This window comes from Heptranchias perlo, chromosome 5, assembly GCF_035084215.1.
Source record: "Heptranchias perlo isolate sHepPer1 chromosome 5, sHepPer1.hap1, whole genome shotgun sequence".
NCBI lineage: Eukaryota > Metazoa > Chordata > Chondrichthyes > Hexanchiformes > Hexanchidae > Heptranchias > Heptranchias perlo.
This window is the reverse complement of record NC_090329.1, coordinates 127,948,581-127,970,606: the sequence shown is the minus strand read 5'-3', so window position 1 is coordinate 127,970,606 and position 22,026 is coordinate 127,948,581. Positions and strand designations below refer to the sequence as shown.

General features: G+C 53.7%; 1 protein-coding gene, 1 non-coding gene and 1 pseudogene across 2 annotated transcripts in view; 2 read left to right on the top strand and 1 right to left on the bottom strand.

The window, feature by feature from the left end:
• parp1 (poly (ADP-ribose) polymerase 1) overlaps positions 1 to 22,026 on the top strand; it is a 108,835-nt gene that overhangs the window by 24,268 nt on the left and 62,541 nt on the right. The window contains exons 3-4 of the mRNA XM_067985189.1: positions 197 to 315; positions 6,325 to 6,539. Coding sequence (XP_067841290.1) covers positions 197 to 315; positions 6,325 to 6,539 — 334 coding nt within the window. The remainder of the gene's footprint in view (positions 1 to 196; positions 316 to 6,324; positions 6,540 to 22,026) is intronic.
• On the top strand, positions 4,128 to 4,209 carry trnal-uag (transfer RNA leucine (anticodon UAG)). Its single transcript has one exon. It is a non-coding gene; the product is annotated as a tRNA-Leu (tRNA).
• LOC137321548 (adenosine receptor A2a pseudogene) lies at positions 12,071 to 13,030 on the bottom strand (annotated as a pseudogene).

Genomic DNA, 22,026 nt, shown 5'->3' with positions numbered 1-22,026 from the left:
TAAGCAGACAAGAAGCTTGGGCACACAAGGCCTAGATTATGGCTGTACCGCAATATGTGTAAGGGCAAAATTTGGAGACTCGTTTATCCAGCGGCGAGTTCCCCACTATTATGTAGATATTGGGATTCCACTATCAGTCTGGTTCGCCTTTTAAAACGTGTTCTGTTTTTTTTTAAATTGAAAAAATAACACACAGGAAAAGATGGTGAGAAGGGTGGCGATGGAAAAGGGGAGAAGACCCTGAGTGACTTTGCAGTGGAATACGCCAAATCAAACAGAAGCACCTGTAAAGGCTGCAGCAAAAAGATAGAAAAGGTGAGTAGACATTGGACAGAAGCTAGTCCTAACGATGAGTGATTAGAATAACACGGCCTGGGAGTTAGGTCTGAGAGTAACACGGTCTGGGAGTTGGGTCTTAGAGTAACACGGTCTGGGAGTTGGGTCTTAGAGTAACACGGTCTGGGAGTTGGGTCTTAGAGTAACACGGTCTGGGAGTTGGGTCTTAGAATAACACGGTCTGGGAGTTGGGTCTTAGAATAACACGGTCTGGGAGTTGGGTCTTAGAATAACACGGTCTGGGAGTTGGGTCTTAGAATAACACGGTCTGGGAGTTGGGTCTTAGAGTAACACGGTCTGGGAGTTGGGTCTTAGAGTAACACGGTCTGGGAGTTGGGTCTTAGAATAACACGGTCTGGGAGTTGGGTCTTAGAGTAACACGGTCTGGGAGTTAGGTCTTAGAGTAACACGGTCTGGGAGTTGGGTCTTAGAATAACACGGTCTGGGAGTTGGGTCTTAGAGTAACACGGTCTGGGAGTTGGGTCTTAGAGTAACACGGTCTGGGAGTTGGGTCTTAGAGTAACACGGTCTGGGAGTTGGGTCTTAGAGTAACACGGTCTGGGAGTTGGGTCTTAGAGTAACACGGTCTGGGAGTTGGGTCTTAGAATAACACGGTCTGGGAGTTGGGTCTTAGAATAACACGGTCTGGGAGTTGGGTCTTAGAATAACACGGTCTGGGAGTTGGGTCTTAGAATAACACGGTCTGGGAGTTGGGTCTTAGAGTAACACGGTCTGGGAGTTGGGTCTTAGAATAACACGGTCTGGGAGTTGGGTCTTAGAGTAACACGGTCTGGGAGTTGGGTCTTAGAATAACACGGTCTGGGAGTTGGGTCTTAGAGTAACACGGTCTGGGAGTTGGGTCTTAGAGTAACACGGTCTGGGAGTTGGGTCTTAGAGTAACACGGTCTGGGAGTTGGGTCTTAGAATAACACGGTCTGGGAGTTGGGTCTTAGAGTAACACGGTCTGGGAGTTAGGTCTTAGAGTAACACGGTCTGGGAGTTGGGTCTTAGAATAACACGGTCTGGGAGTTGGGTCTTAGAGTAACACGGTCTGGGAGTTGGGTCTTAGAGTAACACGGTCTGGGAGTTGGGTCTTAGAGTAACACGGTCTGGGAGTTGGGTCTTAGAATAACACGGTCTGGGAGTTGGGTCTTAGAATAACACGGTCTGGGAGTTGGGTCTTAGAATAACACGGTCTGGGAGTTGGGTCTTAGAATAACACGGTCTGGGAGTTGGGTCTTAGAGTAACACGGTCTGGGAGTTGGGTCTTAGAATAACACGGTCTGGGAGTTGGGTCTTAGAGTAACACGGTCTGGGAGTTGGGTCTTAGAATAACACGGTCTGGGAGTTGGGTCTTAGAGTAACACGGTCTGGGAGTTGGGTCTTAGAGTAACACGGTCTGGGAGTTGGGTCTTAGAGTAACACGGTCTGGGAGTTGGGTCTTAGAATAACACGGTCTGGGAGTTGGGTCTTAGAGTAACACGGTCTGGGAGTTGGGTCTTAGAGTAACACGGTCTGGGAGTTGGGTCTTAGAGTAACACGGTCTGGGAGTTGGGTCTTAGAGTAACACGGTCTGGGAGTTGGGTCTTAGAGTAACACGGTCTGGGAGTTAGGTCTTAGAGTAACACGGTCTGGGAGTTGGGTCTTAGAATAACACGGTCTGGGAGTTGGGTCTTAGAGTAACACGGTCTGGGAGTTGGGTCTTAGAGTAACACGGTCTGGGAGTTGGGTCTTAGAGTAACACGGTCTGGGAGTTGGGTCTTAGAGTAACACGGTCTGGGAGTTGGGTCTTAGAGTAACACGGTCTGGGAGTTGGGTCTTAGAATAACACGGTCTGGGAGTTGGGTCTTAGAATAACACGGTCTGGGAGTTGGGTCTTAGAATAACACGGTCTGGGAGTTGGGTCTTAGAATAACACGGTCTGGGAGTTGGGTCTTAGAGTAACACGGTCTGGGAGTTGGGTCTTAGAATAACACGGTCTGGGAGTTGGGTCTTAGAGTAACACGGTCTGGGAGTTGGGTCTTAGAATAACACGGTCTGGGAGTTGGGTCTTAGAATAACACGGTCTGGGAGTTGGGTCTTAGAATAACACGGTCTGGGAGTTGGGTCTTAGAATAACACGGTCTGGGAGTTGGGTCTTAGTTAGAAAAACACAGGAAGCCCAGTCGGACAGTAGTTTATTTGTGATGTTAGAGTTGAACACCTGGGAATCCTGTAACAAATTTTTTAGAAGTCTTTTTACCCCCGAACCCTTCCCTTGGTCTCCCCACACAGTTCCAGGCCAAGACAGAGGGTGTTGATGATTTTGATCAATTGGATGAGAGGAGTTACTGAGCCCATACAACAAGAGCTGAAGTAATACGCAGAGTTTTTCTCTCGCTGGTCACACACTGTCCTTTCCCCTCTGGGACCGGGTGATACAGTGGGTCACACACTGTCCTTTCCCCTCTGGGACCGGGTGATACAGTGGGTCACACACTGTCCTTTCCCCTCTGGGACCGGGTGATACAGTGGGTCACACACTGTCCTTTCCCTTCTGGGACCGGGTAATACAGTGGGTCACACACTGTCCTTTCCCCTCTGGGACCGGGTGATACAGTGGGTCACACACTGTCCTTTCTCCTCTGGGACCGGGTGATACAGTGGGTCACACACTGTCCTTTCCCCTCTGGGACCGGGTGATACAGTGGGTCACACACTGTCCTTTCCCCTCTGGGACCGGGTGATACAGTGGGTCACACACTGTCCTTTCCCCTCTGGGACCGGGTGATACAGTGGGTCACACACTGTCCTTTCCCCTCTGGGACCGGGTGATACAGTGGGTCACACACTGTCCTTTCCCCTCTGGGACCGGGTGATACAGTGGGTCACACACTGTCCTTTCCCCTCTGGGACCGGGTGATACAGTGGGTCACACACTGTCCTTTCCCCTCTGGGACCGGGTGATACAGTGGGTCACACACTGTCCTTTCCCCCTGGGACCGGGTGATACAGTGGGTCACACACTGTCCTTTCCCCTCTGGGACCGGGTGATACAGTGGGTCACACACTGTCCTTTCCCCTCTGGGACCGGGTGATACAGTGGGTCACACACTGTCCTTTCCCCTCTGGGACCGGGTGATACAGTGGGTCACACACTGTCCTTTCCCCTCTGGGACCGGGCGATACAGTGGGTCACACACTGTCCTTTCCCCTCTGGGACCGGGTGGTACATTGGTTGCAGTGCATTAAAAACCATAGGTACATCTCCTCTGTTCCTCCCAAGCCTGTCACACTCACCATATGTCATGTCTCAAATTACTCATAAGCTGTTTCCCAAAATGTTATAGAGAGAAATCTATTTAATTTGCATTTGAATGAATCACTAACTGGTTCCCCCGTCTCCTGAGGGAGCCTGTTCCACAGATTGACCATTCACTCACTAATGTTTCCACAGATCAGTTCTGAATTTACCCCTCCCCCGTTTCGAGCTCAGGCTGTGTCCTCTGGTCCTCCTGTTCTGGACCTCGGAAGTCAAGCCTAACTAGGGGTTAGGGAGCCGGGGATAACTGGACCAGGGCACACAGATATAATTTAATCCCCATTTAAACTCAGATATTCTGTCCTTATTTTTAAATAATAATTATATTTGATATCTGTAGCTAAATAGCAAAACTTGCGGCAGTTTGAGAAGCAAAGAAGTAGAGTTGGTTGGAGGATGGCAGATTCTGTGCAGCACAGGCTGAGGAGGCGGGAGATGCACAGCTGAGGTGCTGCGTCGCCACCGCAAGGTGGAAGGGTGTATTTACAGTGGTGGCATGGCCGAGCGGTCTAAGGTGCTGGATTTAGGCTCCAGTTCCTGCGGGGGCGTGGGTTCGAATCCCACTGCTGCCAGAATTTCTGCAAATGGAATGTTGTCATTTATTGCAAGGGGAATGGAATATAAAAGTAGAGATGTTTTGCTACAGTTGTACAGGGCATTGGTGAGGCCACATCTAGAATACTGTGTGCAGTTTTGGTCTCCTTATTTAAGAAAGGACATAATTGCTTTGGAGAAGGTTCACTCGACTGATTCCTGGGATGAGGGGCTGATCTTATGAGGAAAGGTTGGACAAGTTGGGCCTGTATACACTGGAGTTTAGAAGAATGAGAGGTGATCTTATTGAAATATGGAAGATCCTGAGGGGACTAGAAGGGGTAGATGCTGAGAGGATGTTTCACCTTGTGGGAGAGACTAGAACTAGGGGCCAGAGTTTAAAAATAAGGGGTCTCCCATTTAAGACGGAGATGAGGAGAATTTTTTTCTCAGAGGGTTGTGAGTCTGTGGAACTCCCTTCCCCAGAGAGTGGTGGAGGCAGGGTCACTAAATATTTTTAAGGCTGATTTAGATAGATTCCTGATTAACCAGGGAGTCAAAGGTTATAGTAGGTAGACGGGAAAGTAGGGTTGAGGTCACAATCAGATCAGACATGATCTTATCAAATGGCAGAGCAGGCTCGAGGGGCCGAATGGCCTACTCCTGATCTTAAATCATATGTTCGTATGACAAGTTTACATAGGCAGATTCCATTCAAAATGTGGACATAGAAATTTATAATGGGGGGGAAGGAGGTTGATGAAAAACAGGGAGTAAAGCAGAAAGTGTATGCAGATGTAAGTTTTGTACTATATAATATCGATATAAATTTGGAGAAAAACCTTTGAAGTGTGGGATGAGTTGTGCGCGGCCTGTACTGTCTGTAATTCATGAGTCTCGGTGGCTCTGTTGGCAAATGCATTGGCAGGTGTGCTACGGGACCATGGGTCAGGGAGGGGGGGGCGATATCAGCCATGGTGCCATGGTCCCCCGCTCCTGGATTAGAGTCTGTATGGAGGTGAGGTGAGGGCTAGATTGAGCCCAGCTTCCCTCAATGTCTCCCCACAGACTGCGGCTCACTACCACACTCTGCCTTGCATTTTGCGGGTGAGCCAGCGGGGGTGGGGTTGCAGGGTGAGGTGGAGTCCTGATGGAAGGGCTAATGGTTTCCTGCTGGATGTATTGGAATTGCTTCAGCCTGATCAAGACAGAAGGTGGTGAGACCGTGTTTTAATTTAAATAATATGGGCATAGATTCTGCTGCTTTAAAAAAAATTCTTGGGATGTGGGCATCGCTGGCAAGGCCGGGACTTATCGTCTATCCCTATTTGCTCTTGAGAAGGTGGTGGTGGTGTCTTCTTAAACTGCTGCAGTCCGTGTGTTGAAGGTGCTCCCACAGTATCACAGTAGGTACAGCACAGGAGGAGGCCATTCGGCCCATCGTGCATGTGTCGGCTGTTTGAAAGAGCTATCCATTTAGTCCCATTCCCCTGCTCTTTCCCCATAGCTCTATAAACTTTTTCCCTTCAAGTGTTTATCTAATTCCCTTTTGAAAGTTACTATTGAATCTGCTTCCACCACCCTTTCAGGCCGTGCATTCGAGATCATAACCACTCGCTGTGTAAAAAAGAAATGTTTCCTCATGTCTCCTCTGAGCCGATCTGTCTCCTCTGGTTACCGACCCTTCTACCACTGGGAACAGTCTCTCCTTATTTACTCTGACAAAACCATTCGTGATTTTGAACACCTCTTTCAAATCTCCCCTTAACCTTGTCTGTTCTAGGGAGAATCTAAGGTTTTACAGTGCTGTTAGGTAGGGAGTTCCAGGATTTTGACCCAGCGATGTTGAAGGAACTGCTGATATCTGCCCAAGTCGGAACATGCAGGTGGTGTTGTTCCCATGTACCTGCTGCTCTTGTCCTTCTAGGTGGTAGAGGTCGTGGGTTCGGGAGGTGCTGTCGAAGAAGCCTTGGCGAGTTGCTGCAGTGCATTCTGCATGTTACACACTGCCACCAAGGTGGTGGAGGGAGCAGGCATTTGAACGTGCTTTAGCGGGGAATTAACGTTGAGTGGCCCTGATCTCCTCACCACCACCCCCCCTCAACCCCCGGTATGCATTCATTTAAAAATCCTGTTGCGTTTCCACCACGCAGGATACCGTCCGTGTCTCCAAGAAAATGATCGACCCGGAGAAGCCGCAGCTGGGGATGATCGACCGCTGGTACCATCCCGACTGTTTCGTGGCCAAAAGGGCAGAGCTGGGCTTCCTGCCCGCCTACAGCGCCACCCAGCTGAATGGCTTCAGCACGTTGAGCGCCGAAGACAAGGGAGAGCTGAAGAAGCAGCTTCCAGCTGTCAAGAGTGAAGGGTATTTATCTCATCATCAATATCCATATATCTGGTACCCTGTACCCAAGTAGTTACAAACATCTCAGGCTTCCCTCCAGTGCTTTATAACCATCTGAACCCCTCGATTAGATTCCAGTCTATAATCACTCCCAGGTGTCCATTATTCTATATATAAACCATCTGAACCCCTCGATTAGATTCCAGTCTATAATCACTCCCAGGTATCCATTATTCTATATATAAACCATCTGAACCCCTCGATTAGATTCCAGTCTGTAATCACTCCCAGGTATCCATTATTCTATATATAAACCATCTGAACCCCTCGATTAGATTCCAGTCTATAATCACTCCCAGGTATCCATTATTCTATATATAAACCATCTGAACCCCTCGATTAGATTCCAGTCTATAATCACTCCCAGGTATCCATTATTCTATATATAAACTATCTGAACCCCTCGATTAGATTCCAGTCTGTAATCACTCCCAGGTGTCCATTATTCTATATATAAACTATCTGAACCCCTCGATTAGATTCCAGTCTGTAATCACTCCCAGGTATCCATTATTCTATATATAAACCATCTGAACCCCTCGATTAGATTCCAGTCTGTAATCACTCCCAGGTATCCATTATTCTATATATAAACCATCTGTACCCCCTCGATTAGATTCTTCCCCCTATCTCTACCTGTTTGGTTGATCCATGCTGGGTTCAGTCAGGCTGCCCCTCACCTGACTCAGCTCCTGTACCAGTATGCCAGGAGGTTCTGTTAATTACTTTTTTTTAAAATTAGGCCTTTGCGACAAAACTCCGCAGAGCTGGAGAAAGTGCAGAGGACAGGAAGGTTTTACATTCGCTCGTTTGTACAAATGATTTTCATGGTCAGAATTACGGAGTGAAGCTAATGAATATCGGTCTGAATATATTTGAGAGAAGGTCACAGAAGGGGTCACAGATAATCCCTGTACAATAGAATGGTTTATTTTTTTTTGAGTAATTATAATACTTTTTTACACGGATATTCCATTCCGGATAAAGTAGATCGTGGATTTTATTTCTGTCGTCGTGACGTTATGAAGTTCGACATCAGGGCTGTAAAAATGGCAGCCATTCAGGAGGGTCAAACACGTGCCTTTCCGATTGAGACACTAATCATAGAATCATAGAAGTTACAACATGGAAACAGGCCCTTCGGCCCAACATGTCCATGTCGCCCAGTTTATACCACTAAGCTAGTCCCAATTGCCTGCACTTGGCCCATATCCCTCGATACCCATCTTCCCCATGTAACTGTCCAAATGCTTTTTAAAAGACAAAATTGTACCCGCCTCTACTACTGCCTCTGGCAGCTCGTTCCAGACACTCACCACCCTTTGAGTGAAAAAATTGCCCCTCTGGATCCTTTTGTATCTCTCCCCTCTCACCTTAAATCTGTGCCCCCTCGTTATAGACTCCCCTACCTTTGGGAAAAGATTTTGACTATCGACCTTATCTATGCCCCTCATTATTTTATAGACTTCTATAAGATCACCCCTTAACCTCCTACTCTCCAGGGAATAAAGTCCCAGTCTGTCTAACCTCTCCCTGTAAGTCAAACCATCAAGTCCCGGTAGCATCCTAGTAAATCTTTTCTGCACTCTTTCTAGTTTAATAATATCCTTTCTATAATAGGGTGACCAGAACTGTACACAGTACTCCAAGTGTGGCCTCACCAATGCCCTGTACAACTTCAACAAGACATCCCAACACCTGCATTCAATGTTCTGACCAATGAAACCAAGCATGCTGAATGCCTTCTTCACCACCCTATCCACCTGTGACTCCACTTTCAAGGAGCTATGAATCTGTACTCCTAGATCTCTTTGTTCTATAACTCTCCCCAACGCCCTACCATTAACGGAGTAGGTCCTGGCCCGATTCGATCTACCAAAATGCATCACCTCACATTTATCTAAATTAAACTCCATCTGCCATTCATCGGCCCACTGGCCCAATTTATCAAGATCCCGTTGCAATCCTAGATAACCTTCTTCACTGTCCACAATGCCACCAATCTTGGTGTCATCTGCAAACTTACTAACCATGCCTCCTAAATTCTCATCCAAATCATTAATATAAATAACAAATAACAGCGGACCCAGCACCGATCCCTGAGGCACACCGCTGGACACAGGCATCCAGTTTGAAAAACAACCCTCGACAACCACCCTCTGTCTTCTGTCGTCAAGCCAATTTTGTATCCAATTGGCTACCTCACCTTGGATCCCATGAGATTTAACCTTATGTAACAACCTACCATGCGGTACCTTGTCAAATGCTTTGCTGAAGTCCATGTAGACCACGTCTACTGCACAGCCCTCATCTATCTTCTTGGTTACCCCTTCAAAAAACTCAATCAAATTCGTGAGACATGATTTTCCTCTCACAAAACCATGCTGACTGTTCCTAATTAGTCCCTGCCTCTCCAAATGCCTGTAGATTCTGTCCCTCAGAATACCCTCTAACAACTTACCCACTACAGATGTCAGGCTCACTGGTCTGTAGTTCCCAGGCTTTTCCCTGCCGCCCTTCTTAAACAAAGGCACAACATTTGCTACCCTCCAATCTTCAGGCACCTCACCTGTAGCGGTGGATGATTCAAATATCTCTGCTAGGGGACCCGCAATTTCCTCCCTAACCTCCCATAACGTCCTGGGATACATTTCATCAGGTCCCGGAGATTTATCTACCTTGATGCGCGTTAAGACTTCCAGCACCTCCCTCTCTGTAATATGTACACTCCTCAAGACATCACTATTTATTTCCCCAAGTTCCCTAACATCCATGCCTTTCTCAACCGTAAATACCGATGTGAAATATTCATTCAGGATCTCACCCATCTCTTGTGGTTCCGCACATAGATGACCTTGTTGATCCTTAAGAGGCCCTACTCTCTCCCTAGTTACCCTTTTGCCCTTTATGTATTTGTAGAAGCTCTTTGGATTCACCTTTGCCTGATCTGCCAAAGCAATCTCATATCCCCTTTTTGCCCTCCTGATTTCTCTCTTAACTCTACTCCGGCAATCTCTATACTCTTCAAGGGATCCACTTGATCCCAGCTGCCTATGCATGTCATATGCCTCCTTCTTATTTTTGACTAGTGCCTCAATCTCCCGAGTCATCCAAAGTTCCCTACTTCTACCAGCCTTGCCCTTCACTTTATAAGGAATGTGCTTACACTGAACCCTGGTTAACACACTTTTGAAAGCCTCCCACTTACCAGACGTCCCTTTGCCTGCCAACAGACTCTCCCAATCAACTTCTGAAAGTTCCTGTCTAATACCATCAAAATTGGCCTTTCCCCAATTTAGAATTTTAACTTTTGGGCCAGACCTATCCTTCTCCATAGCTATCTTAAAACTAATGGAATTATGATCACTGGTCCCAAAGTGATCCCTCACTAACACTTCTGTCACCTGCCCTTCCTTATTTCCCAAGAGGAGGTCAAGTTTTGCCCCCTCTCTAGTCGGGCCATCCACATACTGAATGAGAAATTCCTCCTGAATACACTCAACAAATTTCTCTCCATCCAAGCCCCTAATGCTATGGCTGTCCCAGTCAATGTTGGGAAAGTTAAAGTCCCCTACTATTACCACCCTATTTTTCTTGCAGCTGTCTGTAATCTCCTTACATATTTGCTCCTCAATTTCCCGTTGACTATTTGGGGGTCTGTAGTACAATCCTATCAAAGTGATCTCTCCCTTCTTATTTTTCAGTTCTACCCATATGGACTCAGTGGGCGAACCCTCGGATATATCCCCTCTCACTACTGCCGTGATGTTCTCCCTAATCAAGAACGCAACTCCCCCTCCTCTCTTACCTCCTGCTCTATCTTTCCTATAGCATCTGTACCCTGGAACATTGAGCTGCCAGTCCTGCCCCTCCCTTAGCCATGTTTCAGTAATAGCTATAACATCCCAGTCCCATGTACCCATCCATGCCCTGAGTTCATCTGCCTTGCCCATCAGACTTCTTGCATTGAAATAAATGCAGTTTAATCTAGTCTTCCCTTGGTCTTTGCCCTGCTTTCTCAGACCATCTGTCCGGTCATGTTCTGTACACTCTCCCTTACTGCCTTTTGTTTCTGTCACCACTTTATTTCCCACTGACTTCCTGCATCGGTTCCCATCCCCCTGCCACATTAGTTTGACATGAACGTTTGTCCCGCCTACTCTCCTGATTGGCCAATCGTCACTGTCATTCATTCATCACTCCGCCCACGAACAGTGATTGACAGCGATGATTGACCCATGGGAAGCAAAACTGCTCATTGGCTGAGACACGCACAAAACTGTTACCGCTTTTAAATTTAAAATACAAGAGGTACACGGTTGTTGATGTAGTAATGTCTCTCACCATAATAATCCACTAACTGCGGAATTGGTCCCCGATCTTTCTATAATCGATGCCCAAGATAATTGAGCCGTGATTGGATAGAATTGGAAATCCCTATTTGTATTGGATATTAATTCCACTTTTAAACACACACACAAATACATATATACAGATTCTCCGCGGTATGGCTCATGAGTGGGGTGTGGAGGCTGGATCACGGTTGTGAGGTTTAGCTGCTAACCTGGCCTGTCCCTTTAAGGCCTCTGCTCTACGTAGGCAAATCCAGGTCATTATAGATAATAATAAGCTGCTGAGGTTGGTCAGGAGGTAAATTTCAGGCTGCAGCTCAATCACCGGCTTTCTCTCTTTAAATTTAGCATTGTGGTGGGCGAGCAGGAGAGGGAATATCGGCCAGGGTTTCTATGGGACCCTGGGCTAGGGAGAGGGAATATCGGCCTGGGCTCCTCAGTGTCCCTGAGCTAGGGAGAGGGAATATCGGCCTGGGCTCCTCAGTGTCCCTGGACTAGGGAGAGGGAATATCGGCCAGGGTTTCTATGGGACCCTGGGCTAGGGAGAGGGAATATCGGCCTGGGCTCCTCAGTGTCCCTGGGCTAGGGAGAGGGAATATCGGCCTGGGCTCCTCAGTGTCCCTGGGCTAGGGAGAGGGAATATCGGCCTGGGCTCCTCAGTGTCCCTGGGCTAGGGAGAGGGAATATCGGCCTGGGCTCCTCAGTGTCCCTGGACTAGGGAGAGGGAATATCGGCCTGGGCTCCTCAGTGTCCCTGGACTAGGGAGAGGGAATATCGGCCTGGGCTCCTCAGTGTCCCTGGACTAGGGAGAGGGAATATCGGCCTGGGCTCCTCAGTGTCCCTGGACTAGGGAGAGGGAATATCGGCCAGGGCTCCCGTTCCCTGATTTCTATCCAGTGAGTCCTTCTGGAAAGTGCGTTTGATGTCAGTACAAGAGGGGTTGGGTCTGGTTCTGCGATGCCCCTTCTCCCCACGGTCGACGAGGTCTGCTGGCACTCGGGGACCTGGGCGCTGCTTGGTGCCCATGGAACTGCAACGTGGAAAGTGTAGGCACCTGGAGGGAGGGGGAGGCAGCTGGGGGTCTTCAAACCCTGAGTGCTCCACGGTGTGCGTGTGCGCGACGACACTACTGTCACGCAGTCAGCCCAGCCCTTGGTCGGGGCCCACCTGCACGCTGCGGCACAGGAAAATAGCCGTGAAGGCTCGCCTGAAGGACTTCATCTTGAGGGCGTAGAGGATGGGGTTGACGGCCGAGTTGGCGTGGGAAAGGATGATGGCGACCAGCAGCAGCGGCAGGGGCACGTGGCAGCGCGGGCACAGCAGGAGGACGCAGTTCACCACGTGGAGCGGGATCCAACAGAGGGCGAAGAGGGCCAGCACCAGGAAGAGTGAGACGGCCGTCTTCATCTCCTGGCGGGCGTGTGCCCCTCCCCTCCGGCCATCGGCCGCCCCCCTGGCCACCAGCCGCCGCACCTCGGCCAGGATCCGGGCGTAGATGGCGAACATGGCGGCCAGGGGCCCCAGCACGCAGCCGAAGAAGTTGAAGTAGACCATGTAGGTCATGTCCACCACCGTCACGAAGAGGCAGCGCCCGTCGGCGGGGGGCGGCTTGTGCCAGCCCATGGTGGGCACCAGGCCGATGAGCAGCGCCAGCAGCCAGGCGGCGGCGATGGCGGCGGCGGCGTTCCTGGGCGTGACGATGGCCCGGTAGCGCAGGGGGAGGAAGATGGCCACGTAGCGCTCGGCCGCCACCGCCAGCAGGCTGAAGATGGAGCTCTGGGTCAGCACGATGAGGACGGAGAGCATCAGCATGCACAGGCGGAAGTTGTGCCTGGGGATGCCCAGGTCGGTCATGATGGCGCAGGGGACGGCCAGGGCGCCCACGCACACGTCGGCCGCGGCCAGTGAGACGAGGAAGTAGTTGGTGACCGTCCGCAGCCGCCGGTCCCTGAGTACGGCGGCGCAGACCAGCCCGTTCCCCACCGTCGACGCCACCGCGATCCCCAGCTCCGCCAGCGCGTAGGGCATGTTGAGGGCTGCGGTAAGACTGGCCGGCGTGGCGTTTGTCCGCTCAGTGACCGCACTCGTCAAGGACGCCATCTTTTTATGTGATGTCCAAGGGCGTTTTTGAGTTGGGGAGGGTCCCGTCAGTGAGCTTTGGGAGCGAGACGTTCCGACTGCCTATGCCGCCTTCTTGTTTGCAGATGTGCCTTCACCGACTACCTTTGACTTCCTCCTGTTTGCAGACATGTCTTCACCTTAAATATAAATCGGAATTAATGGTACGGTTATAAACTAAATGGTACAGTTTTAAAGGGGGTGCAGGAACAGAGAGACCTGGGGGTGTACATACACAAATCTTTGAATGTGGCAGGAGAAGGCTGTTAACCTTCTAACCATCTAACCACCTCCCCTTGACATTCAACGGCATTACCATCGCCGAATCCCCCACCATCAACACCCTGGGGGTCACCATTGACCAGAAATTAAACTGAACCAGCCACATAAATATTGTGGCTACAAGAGCAGGTCAGAGGCTGGGTATTCTGCAGCAAGTGACTCACCTCCTGACTCCCCAAAGCCTTTCCACCATCAACAAGGAGTGTGATGGAATACTCTCCACTTGCCTGGATGAGTGCAGCTCCAACAACACTCGAAGCTCGACACCATCCATGACAAAGCATCCCATCCAACACCCTAAACATTCACTCTCTTCACCACCGGCGCACAGTGGCTGCAGTGTGTACCATCCACAGGATGCACTGCAGCAACTCGCCAAGGCTTCTTTGACAGCACCTCCCAAACCCGCGACCCCTACCACCTAGAAGGACAAGGGCATCAGGCACATGGGAACAACACCACCTGCACGTTCCCCTCCAAGTCACACACCATCCCGACTTGGAAATATATCGCCGTTCCTTCATCGTCGCTGGGTCAAAATCCTGGAACTCCCTTCCTAACAGCACTGTGGGAGAACCATCACCACACGGACTGCAGTGGTTCAAGAAGGCGGCTCACCACCACCTTCTCAAGAGCAATTAGGGATGGGCAATAAATGCTGACCTCGCCAGCGACGCCCACATCCCATGAACGAATAATAAAAAAAGCATATGGGATCTTGGGCTTTATTATTCGAGGCATAGAGTACAAAAGCAAGGAAGAAAGAACCTGCATTTCTCTCGAGCCTTTCGCGACCTCAGGACGTCCCAAAGTGCTTTACAGCCAATGAAGTACTTTTGAAGTTTAGTCACTGTTGTAATGTAGGGGTAGAGAAGCAAGGAACCCTTTATAGAACACTGGTTATGCCCCTGCTGGAGTATTGTGTTCAATTCTGAGCACCGCACATTAGGAAGGATGTCAAGGTCTTAGGGTGCAAAGGAGATTTACTACAATAGTACCAGCGATGAGGGACTTCAGTTATGTGGAGGGACTGGAGAAACTGGGGTTGTTCTCCTTAGAGCAGAGAAGGTTAAGGGGAGATTTAACAGGGTTTTGATAAGAGTAAATAGGGAAGAAAGTGTTTCCAGTGGCAGGCGGGTGGGTAACCAGAGGGATGAGATTTAAAATAATTGGCAAAGGAAGCAGAGGGGAGCTGAGAAGAATTCTTTTTAACGCAGCGAGTTGTTATGATCTGGAATGCACTGCCCGAAAGGGTGGTGGAAGCAGATTCAATAGCAAATTTCAAAAGGAAATTGGAGAAATATCTGAAAATGGAAAATTTGCAGGGCTATGGGGTAAGAGCAGGGGGAGTGGGATTAACTGAATAGCTCTTTCAAAGAGCCGGCATTGGCACAATGGGCCGAATGGCCGCCTTCTGTGCTGTAAGATTCTATGAATTATACTGAAAAATGCAGCAACATAGCTTCCCCCCCCATCCCCCCCAACCAACGATTCATAGCTTTAAGGCACAAAGCAGCGAGGCACTGAGTCTTCCAGGCAAGGACCTCGGATTAAGCACAGTGTCGGCTGTGGCTCGGTTGGTAACACTCTCGCCCTGGAGTCACAAGGTTCAAGTCCCACTCCAGAGACTTGAGCACAAAATCCAGGCTGACACTCCCAGTGCAGTACTGAGGGAGTGCCGCACTGTCGCAGGTGCCAACTTTCGGATGAGACATTAAACTGAAGCCCACTCTGCCCTCTCAGGAGAAAGTAGAAGATCCCACAGCACTATTTCGATTATACGCTCGAGTCCCTGATGTGGGGCTTGAACCCACGACCTCCTGACTCCGAGGTGTGTGGTTTACCCACTGAGCCACGACTGACACAAGTTCGGCTCCCACCAGAAGCTCTGCTCTAGTCCCTGATTCCGTCCCCTTTAACCTTGAGCTGAGCTTCCAAGTCCGGCCCATCACCAAGCTCCACCTCTGAAATACCGCCCTCGCTGCAGCTGAAACGTTCATCCCTGACCGTCACCAGCAGGCTGGACTTCTCCAACACTTCCCTGCCCGGTCTCCTCAACTGAACCCTGTTTAAATCGCATCTCAGTCGGAGCCCCCAAATGCTCCCTCTGTTGCCCAATCCTTGCTGACTGAGCAGGGGAGTTCTCCCCGGTGTCCTGGCCAATATTTATCCCTCAACCAACATCACTTTTAAAAAAAAAATTATCTTGTCGTTATCTCATTGCTGATTGTGGGATCTTGCTGTGCACAAATTGGCTGCTGTGTTTCCAACATTACAACGGTGACTACACTTCAAAAGGACTTCATTGGCGGTAAAGTGCTTTGGGACGCTATGTAAATGCAAGTTCTGTCTTTTCTTTACCCTCCACTGGCACCCAGTCATTGATCAACGACCTTGTTTATGAAACCCTCGAGACTCACCCCATCCTCCTCCGATCCCACGTCCCAGCCCCGCACCCTCTGCTCTTCTGCCTGGACCTCTGTGTGACCCAGCCGCCTGTCTCCACCCATCAATGGCAGAGCCTTCAGTAACCCCGGCCCTTGCACTCATTCTCTTGCTAGAACCCCTCTGCCTTCAGTCACCTCACCTTCCAGCTCTTGGAAACACCCCTCCCCCCCCCCCCCCACCTCCAACTAGGACCTTTCACTGTTATTGATAGCGTGGGTGCCGGCAAGAGCTGTTCGACCGTGGCGGGTGTGTGGTTTCTTGGCCGGCGCCTGATCCCATCCTCGCCCAGTGACCACGCACCTCTCAGCGGGAGTCAGACAATAACAATCGGGCGTAGGAATCCCGATTTTTTAAAAAAAATTATCCCCCTCCCTAGCCTCCCAGACATCCCAATCCCGAAGGCAATTGCGTTACCCCAACCCCAGACTGAGATCAGCTAACTCAGTACGCAGCGGAGATCGGACCCTCCCCGCTTTGCAGCTTGTACTTTGTTAGTTAGCGCTCCCTCACCTGCACTGAGCGTCTCACCGCCTTTCCCTCGCACCTTGGAGAGATGTTCCTGCGAGGAGATCTCGGGCTGCGTGCCCTGGTCCTCTCTCTGCCACTCCGCAGCGACTGGTCTGGGGAGCCTGCCCTTTTAAAGGGCTGGTTTCCAGCTGAGAGGCTGCAGGTGACGAGAACCTGATGCAACACAAGTCCTGCGGACCTGCCTGGAATAATTACACCACTGGAGAACTGGGGGAGCCCCCTGATAATTAGCAAAGCATCAGTGTGGGCTTTTTAATTAGCAACCGTGGGCAGACTCGGCCTCCGCCTCCCCCCGCGAAAACATTTTCCCGTTTGATTGGGGTGGGGATGGGGGCAGAGTTTGACTGACAATACTGCAGATGCTGGAAATCTGAAATGATAACAGAAATTGCTGGAAAGTCCGAAGCTCGGGCATCTGTGAAGAGAGGAAGACGGTCAACGTTTCAGGTCTGAGACCCTTTGACTCTTCGTTACATGTTCCGAGCAATGTGAATACTATCGCAGTCACCAAGAACCCCAGGCCAATGTTGACCCGCTCCCGGGGATCGCCCTGCACACGATGACCCGCTCCCGGGGATCCCCCTGCCCACATTGACCCGCTCCCGGGGATCGCCCTGCAGACATTGACCCGCTCCCGGTGATCCCCCTGCCCACATTGACCCGCTCCCGGGGATCGCCCTGCACACATTGACCCTCTCCCGGGGATCCCCCTGCCCACATTGACCCGCTCCCGGGGATCGCCCTGCACACATTGACCCTCTCCCGGGGATCCCCCTGCCCACATTGACCCGCTCCCGGGGATCGCCCTGCCCACATTGACCCTCTCCCGGGGATCGCCCTGCCCACATTGACCCTCTCCCGGGGATCCCCCTGCCCACATTGACCCTCTCCCGGGGATCCCCCTGCCCACATTGACCCTCTCCCGGGGATCCCCCTGCCCACATTGACCCTCTCCCGGGGATCCCCCTGCCCACATTGACCCTCTCCCGGGGATCCCCCTGCCCACATTGACCCTCTCCCGGGATCCCCCTGCACACATTCACCCTCTCCCGGGATCCCCCTGCACACGATGACCCGCTCCCGGGGATCCCCCTGCCCACATTGACCCGCTCCCGGGATCCCCCTGCCCACATTGACCCGCTCCCGGTGATCCCCCTGCCCACATTGACCCTCTCCCGGGGATCCCCCTGCACACATTGACCCTCTCCCGGGGATCCCCCTGCACACATTGACCCTCTCCCGGGGATCCCCCTGCACACATTGACCCGCTCCCGGGGATCCCCCTGCCCACATTGACCCGCTCCCGGGGATCGCCCTGCCCACATTGACCCGCTCCCGGGGATCCCTCTGCCCACATTGACCCGCTCCCTGGGATCGCCCTGCACACGACGACCCGCTCCCGGGGATCCCCCTGCCCACATTGACCCGCTCCCGGGGATCGCCCTGCCCACATTGACCCGCTCCCGGTGATCCCCCTGCCCACATTGACCCGCTCCCGGGGATCCCCCTGCCCACATTGACCCTCTCCCGGGGATCCCCCTGCCCACATTGACCCGCTCCCGGGGATCGCCCTGCACACAATGAACCGCTCCCGGGGATCCCCCTGCCCACATTGACCCTCTCCCGGGGATCCCCCTGCCCACATTGACCCTCTCCCGGGGATCCCCCTGCCCACATTGACCCTCTCCCGGGGATCCCCCTGCCCACATTGACCCTCTCCCGGGGATCCCCCTGCCCACATTGACCCTCTCCCGGGGATCCCCCTGCCCACATTGACCCTCTCCCGGGGATCCCCCTGCCCACATTGACCCTCTCCCGGGATCCCCCTGCACACATTGACCCTCTCCCGGGATCCCCCTGCACACGATGACCCGCTCCCGGGGATCCCCCTGCCCACATTGACCCGCTCCCGGGATCCCCCTGCCCACATTGACCCGCTCCCGGGGATCCCCCTGCCCACATTGACCCGCTCCCGGGGATCCCCCTGCCCACATTGACCCTCTCCTGGGGATCCCCCTGCACACATTGACCCTCTCCCGGGGATCCTCCTGCCCACATTGACCCTCTCCCGGGGATCCCCCTGCACACGATGACCCGCTCCCGGGGATCCCCCTGCCCACATTGACCCTCTCCCGGGGATCGCCCTGCACACATTGACCCTCTCCCGGGGATCCCCCTGCACACGATGACCCGCTCCCGGGGATCCCCCTGCACACGATGACCCGCTCCCGGGGATCTCCCTGCACACATTGACCCTCTCCCGGGGATCCCCCTGCCCACATTGACCCGCTCCCGGGGATCCCCCTGCACACGATGACCCTCTCCCGGGGATCTCCCTGCACACATTGACCCTCTCCCGGGGATCCCCCTGCCCACATTGACCCTCTCCCGGGGATCGCCCTGCACACATCGACCCTCTCCCGGGGATCCCCCTGCCCACATTGACCCTCTCCCGGGGATCCCCCTGCCCACATTGACCCTCTCCCGGGGATCGCCCTGCACACGATGTCCCTCTCCCGGGGATCCCCCTGCCCACATTGACCCTCTCCCGGGGATCGCCCTGCACACATTGACCCTCTCCCGGGGATCCCCCTGCCCACATTGACCCGCTCCCGGGGATCGCCCTGCCCACATTGACCCGCTCCCGGGGATCCCCCTGCCCACATTGACCCTCTCCCGGGGATCGCCCTGCCCACATTGACCCACTCCCGGGGATCGCCCTGCCCACATTGACCCGCTCCCGGGGATCCCCCTGCCCACATTGACCCGCTCCCGGGGATCCCCCTGCACACATTGACCCTCTCCCGGGGATCCCCCTGCACACGATGACCCGCTCCCGGGGATCCCCCTGCTCACATTGACCCTCTCCCGGGGATCCCCCTGCACACGATGACCCGCTCCCGGGGATCCCCCTGCACACGATGACCCGCTCCCGGGGATCCCCCTGCCCACATTGACCCTCTCCCGGGGATCCCCCTGCCCACATTGACCCGCTCCCGGGGTTCCCCCTGCACACGTTGACCCGCTCCCGGGGTTCCCCCTGCACACATTGACCCGCTCCCGGGGATCCCCCTGCACACGTTGACCCGCTCCCGGGGATTCCCCTGCACACATTGACCCGCTCCCGGGGATCCCCCTGCACACATTGACCCGCTCCCTGGGATCGCCCTGCTCACATTGTCCCGCTCCCGGGGATCCCCCTGCACACGATGACCCGCTCCCGGGGATCCCCCTGCCCACATTGACCCTCTCCCGGGGATCCCCCTGCCCACATTGACCCGCTCCCTGGGATCGCCCTGCACACATTGACCCTCTCCCGGGGATCCCCCTGCCCACATTGTCCCGCTCCCTGGGATCGCCCTGCACACGATGACCCGCTCCCGGGGATCCCCCTGCCCACATTGACCCGCTCCCGGGGATCGCCCTGCCCACATTGACCCTCTCCCGGGGATCGCCCTGCCCACATTGACCCTCTCCCGGGGATCGCCCTGCCCACATTGACCCACTCCCGGGGATCGCCCTGCCCACATTGACCCGCTCCCGGGGATCCCCCTGCCCACATTGACCCTCTCCCGGGGATCCCCCTGCACACATTGACCCTCTCCCGGGGATCCCCCTGCACACGATGACCCGCTCCCGGGGATCCCTCTGCTCACATTGACCCTCTCCCGGGGATCCCCCTGCACACGATGACCCGCTCCCGGGGATCCCCCTGCACACGATGACCCTCTCCCGGGGATCCCCCTGCCCACATTGACCCTCTCCCGGGGATCCCCCTGCCCACATTGACCCGCTCCCGGGGATCCCCCTGCCCACATTGACCCGCTTCCGGGGATCCCCCTGCACACGATGACCCGCTTCCGGGGATCCCCCTGCACACGTTGACCCGCTCCCGGGGATCCCCCTGCACACATTGACCCGCTCCCGGGGATCCCCCTGCACACGTTGACCCGCTCCCGGGGATCCCCCTGCACACATTGACCCGCTCCCGGGGATCCCCCTGCACACATTGACCCGCTCCCTGGGATCGCCCTGCTCACATTGTCCCGCTCCCGGGGATCCCCCTGCACACGATGACCCGCTCCCGGGGATCCCCCTGCCCACATTGACCCTCTCCCGGGGATCCTCCTGCCCACATTGACCCGCTCCCTGGGATCGCCCTGCACACATTGACCCTCTCCCGGGGATCCCCCTGCCCACATTGTCCCGCTCCCTGGGATCGCCCTGCACACGATGACCCGCTCCCGGGGATCCCCCTGCCCACATTGACCCGCTCCCGGGGATCGCCCTGCCCACATTGACCCTCTCCCGGGAATCCCCCTGCCCACATTGACCCTCTCCCGGGGATCCCCCTGCCCACATTGACCCGCTCCCTGGGATCGCCCTGCACACATTGTCCCGTTCCCGGGGATCCCCCTGCACACGATGACCCGCTCCCGGGGATCCCCCTGCACACATTGTCCCTCTCCCGGGGATCCCCCTGCACACATTGTCCCGCTCCCGGGGATCCCCCTGCCCACATTGACCCGCTCCCGGGGATCGCCCTGCCCACATTGACCCACTCCCGGGGATCGCCCTGCCCACATTGACCCGCTCCCGGGGATCGCCCTGCACACATTGACCCGCTCCCGGGGATCCCCCTGCCCACATTGACCCTCTCCCGGGGATCCCCCTGCCCACATTGACCCTCTCCCGGGGATCCCCCTGCATATGTAGACATGCTCCTAAGTCCCCTCCACTGTCTCATTACTTTTGAAGTGTAGTCACTGTTACAACTTTTTTTCTTATTCGTTCATGGGATGTGGGCGTCGCTGGCAAGGCCGGCATTTATTGCCCATCCATAATTGCCCTGGAGAAGGTGGTGGTGAGCCGCCTTCTTGAACCGCTGCAGTCCGTGTGGTGACGGTTCTCCCACAGGGCTGTTAGACAGGGAGTTCCAGGATTTTGACCCAGCGACGATGAAGGAACGGCGATATATTTCCAAGTCGGGATGGTGTGTGACTTGGAGGGGAACGTGCAGGTGGTGTTGTTCCCATGTGCCTGCTGCTCTTGTCCTTCTCGGTGGTAGAGGTCGCGGGTTTGGGAGGTGCTGTCGAAGAAGCCTTGACGAGTTGCTGCATTGCATCCTGTGGATGATGCACACTGCAGCCACAGTGCACTGGTGGTGAAGGGAGTGAATGTTTAAGGTGGTGGATGGGCTGCCGATCAAGCGGGCTGCTTTGTCCTGGATGGTGTCGAGCTTCTTGCGTGTTGTTGGAGCTGCACTCATCCAGGCAAGTGGAGAGTATTCCATCACACTCCTGACTTGTGCCTTGTAGATGGTGGAAAGGCTTTGGGGAGTCGGGAGGTGAGTTACTTGCTGCAGAACACCCAGCCTCTGACCTGTTCTTGTAGCCACAGTATTTATGTGGCTGGTCCAGTTGGGTTTCTGGTCGATGGTGACCCCCAGGATGTTGATGGTGGGGGATTCGGCTATGGTAATGCCGTTGAATGTCAAGGGGAGGTGGTTAGACTCTCTCTTGTTGGAGATGTTCATTGTCTGGCGCGAATGTTACTTGCCACTTATCAGCCCAAGCCTGGTTGTTGTCCAGGTCTTGCTGCATGCAGGCATGGACTGCTTCATTATCTGAGGGGTTGCGAATGGAACTGAACACTGTGCAGTCATCAGCGAACATCCCCATTTCTGACCTTATGATGGAGGGAAGGTCATTGATGAAGCA